The sequence below is a fragment of the Euleptes europaea genome, chromosome 2 (genome assembly GCF_029931775.1).
Source record: "Euleptes europaea isolate rEulEur1 chromosome 2, rEulEur1.hap1, whole genome shotgun sequence".
Lineage (NCBI taxonomy): Eukaryota > Metazoa > Chordata > Lepidosauria > Squamata > Sphaerodactylidae > Euleptes > Euleptes europaea.
This window is the reverse complement of record NC_079313.1, coordinates 125,473,423-125,489,017: the sequence shown is the minus strand read 5'-3', so window position 1 is coordinate 125,489,017 and position 15,595 is coordinate 125,473,423. Positions and strand designations below refer to the sequence as shown.

The following is a 15,595-nucleotide window of genomic DNA, read 5'->3' as shown; positions in this document are numbered from 1 at the left end:
GATACATTCTTCCTCCTGCTTAATTAATTATTATCAATAATTTACTGGTTTGTTGGGGGTTTTTTTTGTTTTCAGGATATCATACCTCAGCCTTTACTGGACCAGTACTTATCAATGACAGACCCTGCTCGAGCACAGACGGTTGATAATGAAATAGCAAAACACTGTGCCTACAGTCTTCCGGGCGTGGCCTTAACATTGGGGAGACAGAATTGGCATTGCTTGAAAGACACCTATGAAACCTTGGCATCTGATGTACAGGTAAAAATACGGAGCAGTACAGGACCACTTTGCCCCTTACGATGATGGTGGTGGTGTAAAGTGTCATAAAGTCGCAGCTGACTTTTGGTGGCCCTGTAGGGTTTTCAAGGCAAGAGTCATTCAGAGGTGGTTTGCCATTGGCTGCCTCTACGTAGCAACCTCAGACTTCTCTGGTGGTCTCCCATCCAAGCACTAATCAGGGCTGACCCTGCTTAGCTTCTGAGATCTGATGAGAATGGGCTAGTCTGGGCCAGACCTGAATGGTAGGTGTGCCCTTTATGATGTGTGTGTGTGTGTGTGTGTGTTAAGTGCCATCTAATCGCTTCTGACTCATGGCGACCCTATGAATCGGTGTCCTCCAAAACGTCCTATCATTAACAGCCTTGCTCAGGTCTTGCAAAGGGAAGGCTGTGGCTTCCTTTATAGAGTCAACCCATCTCAAGTTGGGTCTTCCTCTTTTCCTGCCACCTTCAACTTTTCCTAGCATTATTGTCTTTTCCAGTGAGTTGTCTTCCTGAAACGTGACCATAAAGTTATGATAAAGCATGTAAGGTGTGAGAGGGATGTAGCACAAATGCATCTGCGCTAGCCTGATAGAGCCTCAAAGTGGCAGGTGGGATGGACTACACCAGTGGTTCCTGTTAGGGAACCTGATTGGGACTGGGGTGCTTTGATAAGCCTACATTGTGCAATTCCTTATTATACTGCTTCCTTCATTGGCCCATATTCCAAATAGGAATTTCCACTCTTCCCCAAAGCAGTAAGGGCATTCTGGCCCATTGTTTGCAGAGAGTTAATCTGATCCTCTTGAACAGTTTTCCAATCTAGGGAAAAGGAGCTCAGATAGGATTTGAGCTGATCAGCTCAAGTTGGTTTATATGGAGGGTGAGATAGAAAAGAGGCCCCTGTTTTGCCTGGTCAGTTTTGGTTTGGTTTTTGGGTTGTTGTTTTTTATATATGCCGACTTTCTCTACCACTTAAGGAAGAATCAAACCGGCTTACAATCACCTTCCCTTCCCCTCTCCACAACAGACACCCTGTGAAGTAGGTGGGGCTGAGAGAGCTCTAACAGAGCTGTAACTTGGCCAAGGTCACCCAGCTGGCTTCGTGTGTAGGAGTGGGGAAACCAACCCTGTTCACCAGATTAGCGTCCGCTGCTCATGTGGAGGGGTGGGGAATGAAACCCGGTTCTCCAGATTAGAGTCCACCGCTCCAAACCACTGCTCTTAATCACTACACCACGCTGGCCCTCCTAAGTATGTAAAATAGAAAACAAAAAAAAGCTCTTTTTGAGCTACTGTTCTGTATGTGTTAAGCACTGCATTGGTATGTCATTTGTAAAGTCTTTTAATCTTATGTTAATGTGGGTTCCATCTGATTTTTAATTTTTGTTCACTGTAGTGGAAGGTGCGTCGGACGCTGGCTTTCTCGATTCACGAGCTGGCTGTTATTTTGGGAGATCAGCTCACAGCAGCAGACCTGGTGCCCATTTTCAACGGCTTCTTAAAAGACCTGGATGAAGTGCGCATTGGAGTCCTTAAACACCTCTATGACTTCCTTAAGGTAGAAGCAGCTAGAGTTTATTTGCGCTTCCCCATTTTGGCATCTTAGGGTCATGGCCCTGGTCAAGCAAAGTTTGTGGAAAGGCCAGTTTTGTGCAGAGGGGCTTTTTAAACACACTCACCCAATTGTTTGAAAATTAGTATCCTGCAGCTTTTGGCTACCCCACTTAGTTTGGAATTTCAGCAGCAGTTTCTGGTGCAGCTAAAAGTTACTTCAAATCTGTCTTTTTTTGTTTGTTTGTGTAGATTAGTCTGCAAAGAGCATACATTATAAAAACAACCGGTTGTGCAGCAGACTGAGGCTGAGATCTGCATATGTCATTTTATTATTTTTTCATGCACTTATAAAAATATTAAAACAGATATAACAATTCAATGGCTTTCTCTCTTATTTAAACTTTTTAAAATAAAGACCACTGAGGACTTGTTTAAATAGTACAGCCTGTCTGCTTCGTGGCCTATGAGCTGTTTCTAATGCACACAGCATCAGTGCACATGTGCAACAGAAATCCCTGATGGTGGCTGTACTGGGTAATATGTGTGTAATGGTTTTTAAAAAAGCTGTTAATCTGTGGGGTGTGGGGATGAATGTGAGGGTTTTTTTACAGCCTCCACAGGGGCTTAATTGTACAAAGTCATTAAGACATTGTACAGTTAAGTTGAAATTACATAATAACTGGCCGAGACTATCAGGATGTGTTTCCTGAGCAGGGTGCCCCTTAACAGCGCTTGAAGAAGTAGCAAATGCAATAATTGGCGTTTGTTCTCCAATAGCGTTGTTGGAGACAGTCTAGATCAGGGGTGTCGAACTCAGTTGTCGCGAAAGCCGGATATGACATAAATGCCACTTGGTCGAGCCAGGCCACGCCTCGCCAGTCCAGATCGAGAGTGTGGGGGTGGCTGCCTCGGCTGGCTCGCGGGCTGGATAAGAGCTCTCAAGGGGCTGGATCCAGCCTGCAGGTCTTATGTTTGACACCCCTGGTCTAGATGATGTGCAGAAAATGTTTTGTTGGTCTGAAAAAGGCAAAGCTGTTTTTTTTTTTTTAAAGGAAAGTATATAAATGTGCCCTAAGATACCAAAGACTTTGAACTTGATTCCTCATAGGTTGTTCCCATTGTTGGGCACCTTCTTGTTTTATAGTTGCTTCATGCAGACAAAAGGCGTGAGTACCTTTACCAGCTTCAAGAGTTTGTGGTTACCGATAACAGCAGGAACTGGCGGTTTCGCTATGAGCTTGCAGAGTAAGTAAAAACATCTTCATTTTTTTGCATGCGTTTGTGCCCTTGTTAGTGGCATGAAATTGTTTTTGAACCGTGGCGTGTGCTGCTCTTGCTAACCTTATGAGAAGAGGTTAATCATTGCATGCTCTAGCCAGATATCGTCAGACTTTTTGTGTGCAATGCATACAAATAAGTTGCGTTAAATGGTACGAAGCCAGGCAGAATTGCATCCTCTGAATGGAACCAGACAGACCTGTAAGGTTAACACAGGTTCAGCGGCTGTGTATGGCTGTGGACTGTTTCCACCGGAACTCAGAATTAGTCTGGTGTGATAACTCTGACATCTAGTGGGAGGCTTCTGTCATTTCAGTACTCTTATGTGATTGACGCTACCCCTGTACTGGTGTTTTCTTATTTATTTTAGGAAATTTCTGTGCTGCCTCAAGGGAACCTGACCAAGGCAGCTTACAAAATAAAAAACATGACAAAACATCAAACATCATAAAATCATTAAAATTTGTGAAAACCCATCTCAAGAAGTATCTCAGGCCAGAAGCAGGCTATAGAACTGTTTGTTTTAAAGATCAGCCCCTTAATTAAAAGCCTGGGTCTTTGTTTTGGCTTGGCTCCTGGAAGGCAGTAGGGTAGGCACCAAGCAGGCCTCAGTGGGCCATAAGATCTGTGTGGATTCAAAAGCATGATGTGTCTTGGAAGAGGGCTTTTGGAATATCTTGTACTTTCATTCCAAACATGTTGATGTAACAGAATATTTCACTCTCATCTGTTTTGAATGATGGTTCTTTTTTAACGCGTCACAGAAGGGTGTTAAGATTTCCATTTTCCACTTGGGTGTTGCATCTGTACTGATGCATAGTGCACCGTAGTACAGCTAAGGTTATAAACCGAGAAGTCCCAGATCTGTTTGGATCTTTCCTCAGACATGCCCTCCCCTGCAATATGGGGATCATGATACCTCTTAGATTTTGTAAATAGGGAAAAAAACCCTCTCCTGATCAGTTCACTTGGGTGTTGCATCTGCACTGATGTGCTCTGGAGCACAGCTAAGGATATAAACGAAAAAGTCCCAGGTCTGGGACTTATGTTCTTATGTCTGTTTGGATCTTTCCTCAGACATGCCCTCCCCCGCAATATGGGGATAGTGATACCTCTTAAATTCTGTAAATGGGAAAAAACCCTCTCCAGATCAGTTCACAAATATCAGAATTAGCACCCCCTAATCAAGTAGCAGAATTTGTTACAACAGTGGTAGTTTGCTTCATTTTTTGTTCTTTGCCTCTTTGCAAAAATGGCATTTGGCATTCAACATCTGTGTGTGGGTCAGGGTGCTGTATCTAATTGGAGTGACTGGCCAGGCGTTGAAGCCAGTCTCACTCCCCTCCACCCAGTACCCTATGTGGGGTAACCAGAAAATGGGAAGGTTGGCTTTGCTGTGTGGCCGATCACGGCAGATGATTGTCTCCCCATGTGGATGCAGCCAGTGTGTGGTAGGCTTACAATGCAGTACTGGAATAGAGTCAGGGAAGAGTGGAGAAGATCGGTTCTGAATGATGAAAATACTATTCCTTAATTATTGGAATCTGTGTTAAATGTTCATTTCCAACCCCCACCGAGCATTTAATACAGCGGTATTCACTGGAACATCTTCTGTATCCATGTAGGTCCTTTGCAGTATTCTTTAATAGAGCTGCATGTTTCATAAAACATAAAAAATCATGTAATATTGCATGGGGGTTTGGAATCCATTGAACCACTCCCCCACAGTTTACATTTAGCACAGAAGTCGTATTTCTTCGTCCACTGGACAGCTTCTTCCCTACTCTCATTCGGGCCATATCTCTCACACCAAAGCTACTAACTCACAAATAGCCTTTCTCTTTCCCTCCTCTCTCAGTTTGTGTCTCTGTCTCTCAAACACACACACACACACACACAAACTCTTCTTCTGATAAAGTAGTGCCCATTGGCTGTGTTCAGCATAAAACGAAGACCATAGCCACTGAAGCTAAAAGATGAAGCACATGTCTTTACAGCTACATGGAGATTTTCAGAACCAGTACCCAGAAATTCAGAGAAGAAGTGAGCTGTGACTCACGAAAGCTCATACCCTGCCAGAAATTTTGTTAGTCTTTAAGGTGCGACTGGACTCTTGCTCTTTTCTACCGCTACAGACAGACTAACCCATCATGATCTATCTCAGAGCTTCTCAAACTTTTTCCACTCGCGACCCCTTTTTTCTCAAGAAATTTTTAGGGGACCCCGCTGGGGATATAGGTATATAAAATTGGTATACAAACCAAACATTTACTGATAATAAATCATAAAGAAATTTATTTTAAAATAATTCATTGGTGTACCTATAATTATACCATTTATTAAAGGATTTTAAGGATGGATTTTTCCCTTACTGAGACTGCACCTGAAAAGTGTTTATACTGCAGAAAAAAAGTTACAACCTGCCCTTCGTAGTGCTTAGTGACTGAGGGTGTATGTGTGCGAGGCTGTTTAATATTTGGCTGTTCCACACGATCAGTAATCGCCATCTTTTGCGTTTCTAGCTGTGTGGCTGCTTCTAGTGTTAGTGCTTCAGCTGGCTCAAAGGTGTCAAACTCAATTGTTATGAGGACTGGCTATGACATAAATGTCACTTGGTCGGGCCATGCCATGCCTCGCCAGCCCAGATCAAGAGTGTGCATGTGGGGGGTGGGGGTGGCTGGCTTGCAGGCCAGATAAGATCTCTCAAGGAGTCAGAGCCGGCCTACGGGCCTTATGTTTGACACACCTGGTGTAAGGCTTTAAAGGTCAAAACTAGCACCTTGAACATTCATAGAAAGCATTCTTGGGTTTCACTGGGGAAAGGTACCCCTGGGGCAAACAGGAGCTATGGGCTCAGGGTCCATCCCCAGGAAAGTTGGGTAGAAGGCAACGCTCACCTTTAAGCCAGCAACAGACCTGTCAGCCGCAAAAAGTGGAAGAGTCCAGCTGAGAAGCCACACCTTCTCACTTTGGATCCATTGGGGAGGTCCAATTACACTGTGACTGCAGCATTGGGCAAGGAGGGCTTTTTCCTATACCAGCCGTATATCAACCATCATGAAAATCACAACAATATCCCTTTTTTAATTAAAGCATCCTCCTGAAAAATGTGGTTCAGATGAAAGACATTGGCAGGAATATGCACACCCTTCCTAACAGACAGCAGTCATCTGAGAATCTCCCTCCCCCCTCAAAAGAGTCCCCACCCAATCCAGTTAAGGCATCTGGCCTCTTGCTCTGAGCAACTCTTCCTGGGGGGGGGGAGTTTCCCCCCCCCCACCTTTCCCCCCACACTCACATTCTCCATTTGGGATTCTCCTGATCTGTCTACTCGAGAGGGGGCTGAAAAAGTTACAAATCAGGAGACATGCCTTACCGGCCCCACAGAAATCCTGTGTTGTGTAACACTTCCACCCCACCCACCCCCATTTGCCAAAGGAGGGCCTCACTGTATTCCCACCACCTCCTCCTGCTCCAAAGGGATCCCATTTCCCATGAGAAAAAAGATTCGCTTCAGGAGGGCAGATGCTCACCAGGGCCGCGTTTTTGCCTCAGAGATCGGGGGTGGGGGGATTCAGTTATCTTTCAACACCAAGCAGCACCAAGTAAGTGAAGACCCAGAGGACAGGTACCCACCTTTCTCAGACAGTCTTGGGGGGTACACATGGAGGCAGCTCTATTCCCCCTCCCCAAATGCAAACAGAGTGCTCTGCAGCCAGACAAAGTTCTGCCTGGCAGCCCATACAACTTTACACTCGGGTTGCCAAATGACCAAGAGAAACTCTAGCCTGCCCAGCACCTGTGCCTTTAGCTTAGGTTTCATCTGCAACAATCAGGAAGGGAATCAGTTCCCAGCCTGGAGACAAACCGGATTCCCGCCTGGCTGTCATTCCAGTCCCAGACCACTTGTGCAAGTCCCAGGGGTCCTCATTCCAATCTGGATGCTGTCAGTCCAGTCCCAGAACTCTTCTGCTAGTTCCAGGGGCTGTCCTTCCAGTCCCAGAGTAGAGTATCTGGGCTTAGAGACCTTACTGGAAATTCCATTCCACTATTTCTTTGCAACTCTTTTTGTGCTGTAATGTATTTCAGTGGAGCCCATGCAAGTCAATTGGCAATCCAGATTCCCATTATTTTCAATGGGCTGCGCAGCCTTTCCCATTGCTTCTAATGGACAATCCTGTCATTTGTTTCAGTACATCCCAAGAAAGGGAGAACAAGAGAAATAGATAGATAGACAGACAGATACCGAGAGAGAGAGAAAAGGGGGAAGAAAGAGGGAGAGAGAGAAAGGGGGACAAAGAGAGAAATAAAAAAGAAAGGGAGAGAAAGATAGTGAGAAAGAGAAAGGGAACGAACGAATGAACTAGAGGGGGGCAGAGAAAGCAAGCAAGCACCAGAGAGTGGGGGGGGGGGGAGAAAGAGAACCAGGGAGAAAGGGAGAGCAGAGAGAGGAGGAGAAAAGAAAGGAAGGAAAGAAGGGAGAGAAAATATCCCTTGGCTAAGAACCCTTGAATCCCCCCCCACCAATAATCGCATTCCAGGTCCAGCACCAGATGCAGGGATGCCAAAGCATGCCTGCCCTCCACTCCCTACTCACCGCCAGGGGGGAGGAGGCCAGGAGGGACCCAATTTTGCAGCTGTCCCTAAGAGCAAGGAGGCAGCAGGGCTGGTGATAAGCAGCAACTCAAAGGCAGCCATGCCAAGCGGCTGGATGACAGCTCCTTGCCTTGGGGGCTTGTGCAGGGAGCTGGGTCCTGCACTGGCTCTACTACACTGCACCCAGGTGGCCCGGCCACCCTGCGACTAAGCAACTGCGAAGCGCGGCGCCACGTGCAACCTCATTGTGCTGGCGGGCCGCATGCTCTATTCTGCCCTGGCGGCGCACGCAGCAGCTTGGGAAGGTCCCTCCCCCAGCACAGCCAGCTCCCCACTCTGGGCTGGAGTGTGTAAACCAAGCTGCTTGCAGGCTTGGGGCAGCTTGCACGCTCCAGCCCGGATTTGGGGAGAGGGGGGCGCCTTGCTTCCGTGGGCCGCATAAAAGCCCTCTTCGGGCCTGATCCGGCCTGGGGCCCTATGATTGACACCCCTGGTCTACAGGGAGTGCTCGGCGAGAGGGGCTGGGGGGACAAGGCTGTTGACTTTTTTGCGACCCCAAGATTCAATTACGCGACCCCATTTGGGGTCGCGGCCCACACTTTGAGAAGCTCTGATCTATCTCAGTACCCAGACCGTTCAGTTAAGGTTTCTTTGCTTGAGATGCTAATGAAGTGTGTTTGTCAGATATTGCAGTGCTTTAGATGGACCAGGCAATTGTTTATTATTATTATTTTTGCATTTGTCTAAGAAAAAAAGTTGATTCCTATGTCTTCGTTGAGAAGTGTGTTTCACACTGATTAAAACAGAAGGACAAAGGCTCAAGGCTTTGCATTCATTATCATAATGTCTCCTTAAAGCCTTGCTCACCAGAAAAAAGTCAGTCCTCTCCTCTTCAGCAGGCAGGTGTAATAACCAGCAATGTTGCCAGTAATTATCTCTCCTCTATTTCAGACAACTGATTCTGATTCTGGAGCTCTACAATCCCAACGATGTATACGACTACTTAAGACACATTGCACTAACGCTCTGTTCAGATAAAGTCTCTGAAGTCAGGTGGATCTCCTTCAGGCTGGTAGGCTGCGTCCTCTGCCTGCATGTGTTGTATTTGGGGGGCAGGGGCAGAAGGGTTCTTTTACTGAGAAGGACCCCGGAGGGGCTTCCGGTGGCCAGGAGTACACTGAGCCCTGGAGCCAATAGCACGGCAAAGTCTACTGCTTTTCTTGGCTTGTTGCTAGGCCATTTTAAAGGCCCGGTCCTTCCCTGATGGTATAGCCAGAGTGATGTAATGGTTAAGAGCAGTGGTTTGGAATGGTGGACTCTTAATCTGGAGAACCAGGTTGGTTTCCCCACTCCGCCACATGAAGCCAGCTGGGTGACCTTGTTCAAGTCACAGCTCTCTTAGAGCTCTCTCAGCCTCACCTACCTCACAGGGTGTCTGTTGTGGGAAGGGAAGGTGATTGTAAGCTGGTTTGATTCTTCCAAGTGGTAGAGAAAGTCAGCATATAAAAACCAACTCTTCTTCCTCCACATGAAGCATGCTGGATGACCTTGGGCTAGTCACAGCTTTCTTAGAGCTCTCTCAGCCCCATCCACCTTACAAGGTTTCTGTTGTGGGGAAGGAAAGACAATTGTAAGCTGGTTTGATTCTTCCTTAAGTGGTAGAGAAAGTAGGTATATAAAAGCCAACTCTTCTTCTTCTTCTCACCTTTTTTGGCAGCTGTAAATTTAGACCTGAGCAAGGCTGTTAAAGATAAGACATTTTGAAGGTAGGGTTGCTAGGTGCCCACTGGTGGCGAGCAAACTCCCGGCAATTGCCCCCTCTGCCCGTCGACCACCTGAGGGTCGGCGGGCAAACGTGCACGTGCGCTGCACTTACGGTTTAGAACTGGAAGTCTTGCCTCGCGAGGGGCCTTTACCTCTTAGTTTAAGTGGTAAAGGGTTGCTTTACCACTCAAACTACGGTAAGAGGTAAAGGCCCCTCGTGAGGTGGAACTTCCGGTTCTAAACCGGAAGTGCCACGCGTGCTTTAACGCAAAAGTCTGCCGCCAGAGGAAAAGAGGGACCTGGCAACCCTATTTGAAGGTCATTCATTCATAGGTCTGCCATACGTCGGAAGCGACTTGACAGCATATAACATATGGAAATTTACTTCAACCAATTTGAAGCCAATTGTTACTGCTCTAATTTTGACTGTAATTTTCCTATAGCTGTTGGTATTTTAGCTACCTTTTTTGTCTTGCATGCAAAAACTTTCATTTCTAAAGCATATTGAGGCATTTTGTTTGTTTGTTTATTTGATCTAAAGGCCGCCCTTTCCCAGCCTTGAGGCTGGCTAGCACAACCATAAAAACAATTAAAAACCTTTCATGTATCTACATAGAATTTAACAATTTGTTGCACCAGTGGTGCTCTCTTTAGCTGTTTCCCTTCATGGCCTGATTCCTCCCCTCCCTCCCCCCCCCCCGATATTTTCACAGGTTGTGGCAATATTACAGAAGTTCTACGCCAACAATGCAAACTCTCTGGGATTAAATTTCATTAATGAGTTGATTGTGAGGTTCCGCCATTGTTCCAAGTGGGTTGGAAGACAAGCCTTCGCCTTCATCTGCCAGGTGGGAATTTTTGTGTTGTGGCTCTCTGGCTTGGGATGTGAATGCAGAACAGAATGGTTCTAAGAGGGCGCATGGCACAGCTCTGCTCCCGAAGTGGAATAGGGTCTGTGAGTTCTCTGGACAGGAGACCGACCAGCACTGTCAGTAAGGCTGCCCTGAAGTCTGTGATGGAATAGAGGATAAGGGTGTGCAGGTGTAGTAAAATTGCGAGAGCCAGTGTGGTGTAGTGGTAGAGCATCTGCTGGATATGCAGAAGGTCCCAGGTTCAATCCCCGGCATCTCCAGTTAAAGGAACCAGGCATGTAAAGTGATGTGAAAGACCTCTGCCTGAGACCCTGGAGAGCCACTGCCGGTCTGAGTAGACAATACTGACTTTGATGGACCAAGGGTGTGATTCAGTATAAGGCAGCTTCATGCGTTCATGTGGTGGAGGTGGGGGGTGAAAGCTGAGAGGCAGAAAGCGCCTTGCCAAAAAGGCCATATAGTGAGTTCGTGGCTAAGGTGAGACCCTGGCTCTTCCAGTTTCATAGCCACCATGCTGCACATGCGCTCTGTCTTGCAATGGCATGCACCATTACTGTCGTGTGGCTCTTGACAGTTGTTTCTACTGAAAACCAGGCCCTCTATTCTGCTAACTACGGGATTGGTTTCGGCTTGATATATTCCCACAGGCGGTGGTGGATGAGGAGTGCATGCCCGTTAACCATTTTGTCGAGCACCTGCTGCCCAGCCTCCTGAGCTTGGCGTCAGATCCTGTGCCAAACGTAAGGGTTCTGCTTGCCAAAGCTCTGAGGCAAACGCTGTTGGAGAAAGGTATGCATACTTTTCATTTTGCTGTTTTACCGCCTTTCCCCAAAGCCCAGTGCAAAGTGAGACCTCACCCCTCCATTAGATTACTTGAAAGGGGGTGGGGGTTGATCCCTTGTGCCTAGAATAGCACCTGAAAAAAACAGAAACACGCACTGGAGCTCTCTGTGGTATGTGGGTGACTTTGGGGGAGAAGATTTCTCACTTTGTATGAAGTAACAGAGAAGGAGGAGTCACCAGAGATCAACTTACGGTTGCCACTTCGGAAAATATTTGCAAAGCTCTGGACAAAAGACTTGCAAAAGGTAAAGGTAGCCCCCTGTGCAAGCACTGGGTCATTACTGACCCATGGGGTGAACGTCACATCCCGACATTTATTAGGCACACTTTGTTTACGGGGTGGTTTGCCATTGCCTTCCCCAGTCATCTACGCTTTACCCCCAGCAAGGTGGGTGCTCATTTTACCAACCTTGGAAAGATGGAAGGCTGAGTCAACCTTGAGCTGGCTACCTGAAACTAACTTCCGTCGGGATTGAACTCAGGTCGTGAGCAGAGCTTTTGACTACAGCTTACCACGCTGCGCCACGGGGCTCTTTTAAATAACTTGAAAGCCCCAGTAAATCCAGAGGTTTGAGCATTCGTGTTAAGAAGTGGTTAAAAATTTCCTTGTAAACCTCTCTGCCAAAGAAAATTTAATAAAAATGCTATACCGGTGGCTCCTGTCCCCCTCTAAATTGGCAAAAATTTATCAAGGGGCTAAAGAGAATTGTTGGATATGTGGAGAAGCTAATGAAAATTTTATACATTTATGGTGGGAATGAAGCAGAATGGTAGGATAGTGGAACATGATCGCTTCGGTGATCTCTCAAGGTGTAAGCAAAGTCTTACCATTATCCCCATAGGTTTTATGATTGAATTGTGTGGTTTTCCTTCTGAAAGAAGTCCATGAATTTGTGCTTAATGCTGTAACGTTGGCAAGGTTAATACTTGCACAGAATTGGAAGAAAAATATAATCCCAAAGAAGGAGGAGTGGTTGGAGAAGCTGACAGAGTGCATTTGACTGTGTAAACTAACCTCTTACATGACCAAAAGTCTGAAAAGTTTGGAAAATGGAATGCCTTTCTGTCCAGAATGAGCAGTTAGTTTGAACTTGTATATTTTGATGTCTATGTATTTAGTAATTTGTGTTTTAGACCCTCGTTTTTATTTGATTTGTTTTAATAAAGTTTGTTTTTTAAAAAAACGTATGGTCGCCACAGGGGACTTGTCTCTTTTGAGACCCATGGTCGACTTATTTTTAATAGTTAACTGATCAGTGTGGTCAGATTAAAATATTTTTCTTCACTTCCATGTTGTAGTTTATTTTAGAAGCGTGGGCAACCCTCATCTCGAAGCTGTTGAAGAAACTGTTCTGGTTCTGCAAGCCGACAGGGATCAAGATGTTGCCTTTTTTGCCACCATCAAACCAAAACACCACACCATGCACATTACTTCCCTCGAAAAACAAAACTAACTTCGTTTGTCTCTGTGGACCGCTAAAAGTTTCCAGCAACTAGCCAGGAAGGAAGACTGCATCGAGTGCTCAATGCAACCCAAGAGAAAAAGGGCTTGTTCTTAATTTCAGTCGCATAACTGAGGAACGCGTGGGCCTATCCACAAAACTGGCAACGTGATTTGGAATACTCAACCACTGTCCATTCCCCGACTCCCTTTTGCAAACGTGGGGATTAATATTGACCTCAACAAAAAGTCCAGTCCTTATGTTTGCATTTGTGTGGAATGCACGCACTCACGGCTTCTGCATCCTCCTCCAAGGTAACGGGAATATGCCTTTTGAATTTTGCTGACTCAAGGACTAGGAATTGCTTGGTCACCACTTCGGGCTTGAGCTAATCCGGTCTGAAATATAAAAAACTATGGACACTTAACACCCATTTTGTTACTGAACTGTTCTGTTGTTTATGGCATTTCATTTTATTATATCAGTCGACTCAACGTGTGCATATGAAACTCAGCATAGAATTCAGAAAACTTGAATCTGTACCTGTAACAAAAAAAGGCTTTTTTTTAAAAGGCAAAAATACAGCACAGTTGTTAGAGCAAAGTAAAAATTTTCTTTTTGTCTAAGATGATTTTTTAAAATTCACTTTGTGTACTGTGGCATTTTAGTCTTGTGTGTTGGTGTGCATAAAATTAGAAAGAACCCTTTGTAGCGGTCACTTTCCTTCATTCCTGCTAATCCTCAATCATTCTACTAGACCTGTGAGGCAGGCATGGTCCTCAGATAACTAATTCTAAAGTAGTTCTTACATTCTGTTGGGACTACTCTGAAGTAAGTGGTTTGAAGTTTGTGGGTTTGAATTGTTAATACTTCAGTACTAGAATATAGTGCAAATTTGTTTTAAGTTTGGTAAAATCCATCAAAACACTTCTTTTTTTTAAATACTGGGGGGTCATGTAATGAAGTCAAAAATGTGAGTTCTTGAGATTCAAAAAATCTTTTGCCTGTATGTAAGTGAAAACTCTGAAAATCTGGGTTTCTGTACTTTGCCCAATGAGAATTCATTTTTCCGATGAAGATTAGTGGGATTTTCAGTGTGGTGTCCAGCCTGTTCCTGGCTGGGATTCAGCAACTGTATTTAAGGTTCCACATGTGCAGTAATCAAGGATTTTCAACCAACTTCTTCCTATCACAGCTCCCCACCCCAAGTTGCCTTTGAAAATTGTGGGTTGTGGTCAGACGGTTTGCTTGGGTAGCATTCTGTTAGGTGTGAGGAGCTGCTGCCATGAGGGAAAACCAGCGGGAGCACCCTATTTCTGGGGGATTACTTGGTATGTGTGCTCTGAATACCAGCCATTTTGGTTAAATTATTGTAGACTCTGAACCCTTGGACTGGATATGCATTATTAAGATTCTATATTACATACAATAACCTTGGAAAGATAACGAAATCCATTTCGCTAAGGCAGATCCACAGGTTACGTTCTTACTCCAAGGATCATACCCAGAAGGGAATCCTATTTCTGGATACCCATAGAAACTTAAATCTGCCAATCTGATACACATACAACTTCTCTGGGAACTCCATAGTCCAGCTCTGGAAACCCAGATTTCATAGGTTATGCACAAGTGAATATGATGTGTGACACAGCTGTTCATTGAGGATTGCTCACAGGAGTGATCATTGTTGAATGACATTTTAACTAGTGAATTGGCCACAAACAGAACAATTCTACAGAAGGGTCTTATCAGTTACGAAAGTGGACCCTCTTCACATTTTCTTTCCCTTGAAATGTGAACACTGTCACTAAGGGTGCTCTTTATAATCTTAAGGCTCTGATGCATCATTGGATCAAAAGTGAGTTTGTGGAAAAACAAATCTCATTTAATAGCAAGTAAATATATTCTGTTCAGCATTTGTGTAGACCACAGTGTTGCATTAAGTGTCAAATTAACTCCTGGTATGTTTTTTCAGATTTGAGGGCTTAAAAGGGGGGGGCGGCGTTAATTTTCCACAATTGCCTATCAGACCATGAAAAATTTGAACCAGATTTGCAATACAGTGTTTAGCATTTGTGGTAACATTATTTGCTTTGCAAGTTCCTGCAGGTTCCTAGACCGGTTTTAGAAATGATCTAGATAAATGTGTCTGTGCTATTTCAGCATAAAACATCTATGTAAGCCGTATATTCTGCAAGGGAGTTCTGTGCTTAAATGTTGTAATAAGTTGAAAAAAATGCCTCTTCAATGCAAATAATTTTTATGACTGCAATTTCTCAGCAAAAAAAGTCAATTTTTTGTAATTTTAATCTTTTTCTAATGCTATGAGAGTTTTTTTAACAGTCAGATTTTTCTAAAAAATTTCTTTTTGTTTGTTTCTGTTGACCATGACAAGTTGTTAAATTTTTCTCAGCACTGATCATTGCGTTTTTAAAAGTGTACATAGAAACGTTTGAAAAAAGAATTATATATAGTTTGTTCTTTAGACATAACCCAGTTTTGGCTGCCATATTGTTAGTTCTAGATTGATATTTACCTTTTGCTGCACATAGCCAACTAAGTATCATAAACTTTGATGTCTCTTTTTAAAAACTGGAGAAGTTTCCATGAAGGTGAGGTGGTGGTTGTTGGTTTTTTTGATATCACTTGTGCATGAGTAAGTCACTGAGTTTAATTTTTACCCATGTGACAAATCAAATTTTACACTTAAAAAGCACTTTCCCCCCTAAACCCAGACATTTTGTCCTTGTTGAAAATGTGATTTTTTTTTCAAAACAGGTCTTCAAGAATCTGTAGTTGCATGTACTAGAAAAGAGAATTTTGTGCAGTTCTGTTCAACTCACTTTTCCTCTTCCCACACCAACTCAAGATACATGGAGATTTCTTTTTTTGCATTTGGTTTACTATTGGCAATGGGTGTAAACTGACAAGAGCTACATCTGTGCAACCTCCGTTCATTCAAGCAGGGCTTATTTGTAAT

The 15,595-nt window shown here is 44.5% G+C and overlaps 1 protein-coding gene across 1 annotated transcript in view; it reads left to right on the top strand.

Moving 5' to 3' along the window:
• The window catches only part of LOC130473039 (serine/threonine-protein phosphatase 4 regulatory subunit 1-like), a 59,150-nt gene extending 46,503 nt beyond the window's left edge, over nt 1-12,647 (top strand). The window contains exons 14-20 of the mRNA XM_056844557.1: nt 76-261; nt 1,663-1,824; nt 2,965-3,065; nt 8,646-8,766; nt 10,172-10,306; nt 10,978-11,119; nt 12,473-12,647. Of these exons, the coding sequence (XP_056700535.1) occupies nt 76-261; nt 1,663-1,824; nt 2,965-3,065; nt 8,646-8,766; nt 10,172-10,306; nt 10,978-11,119; nt 12,473-12,627 (1,002 nt within the window). The 3' untranslated portion in view covers nt 12,628-12,647. The remainder of the gene's footprint in view (nt 1-75; nt 262-1,662; nt 1,825-2,964; nt 3,066-8,645; nt 8,767-10,171; nt 10,307-10,977; nt 11,120-12,472) is intronic.
• The last annotated feature ends 2,948 nt before the right edge of the window (nt 12,648-15,595 follow it).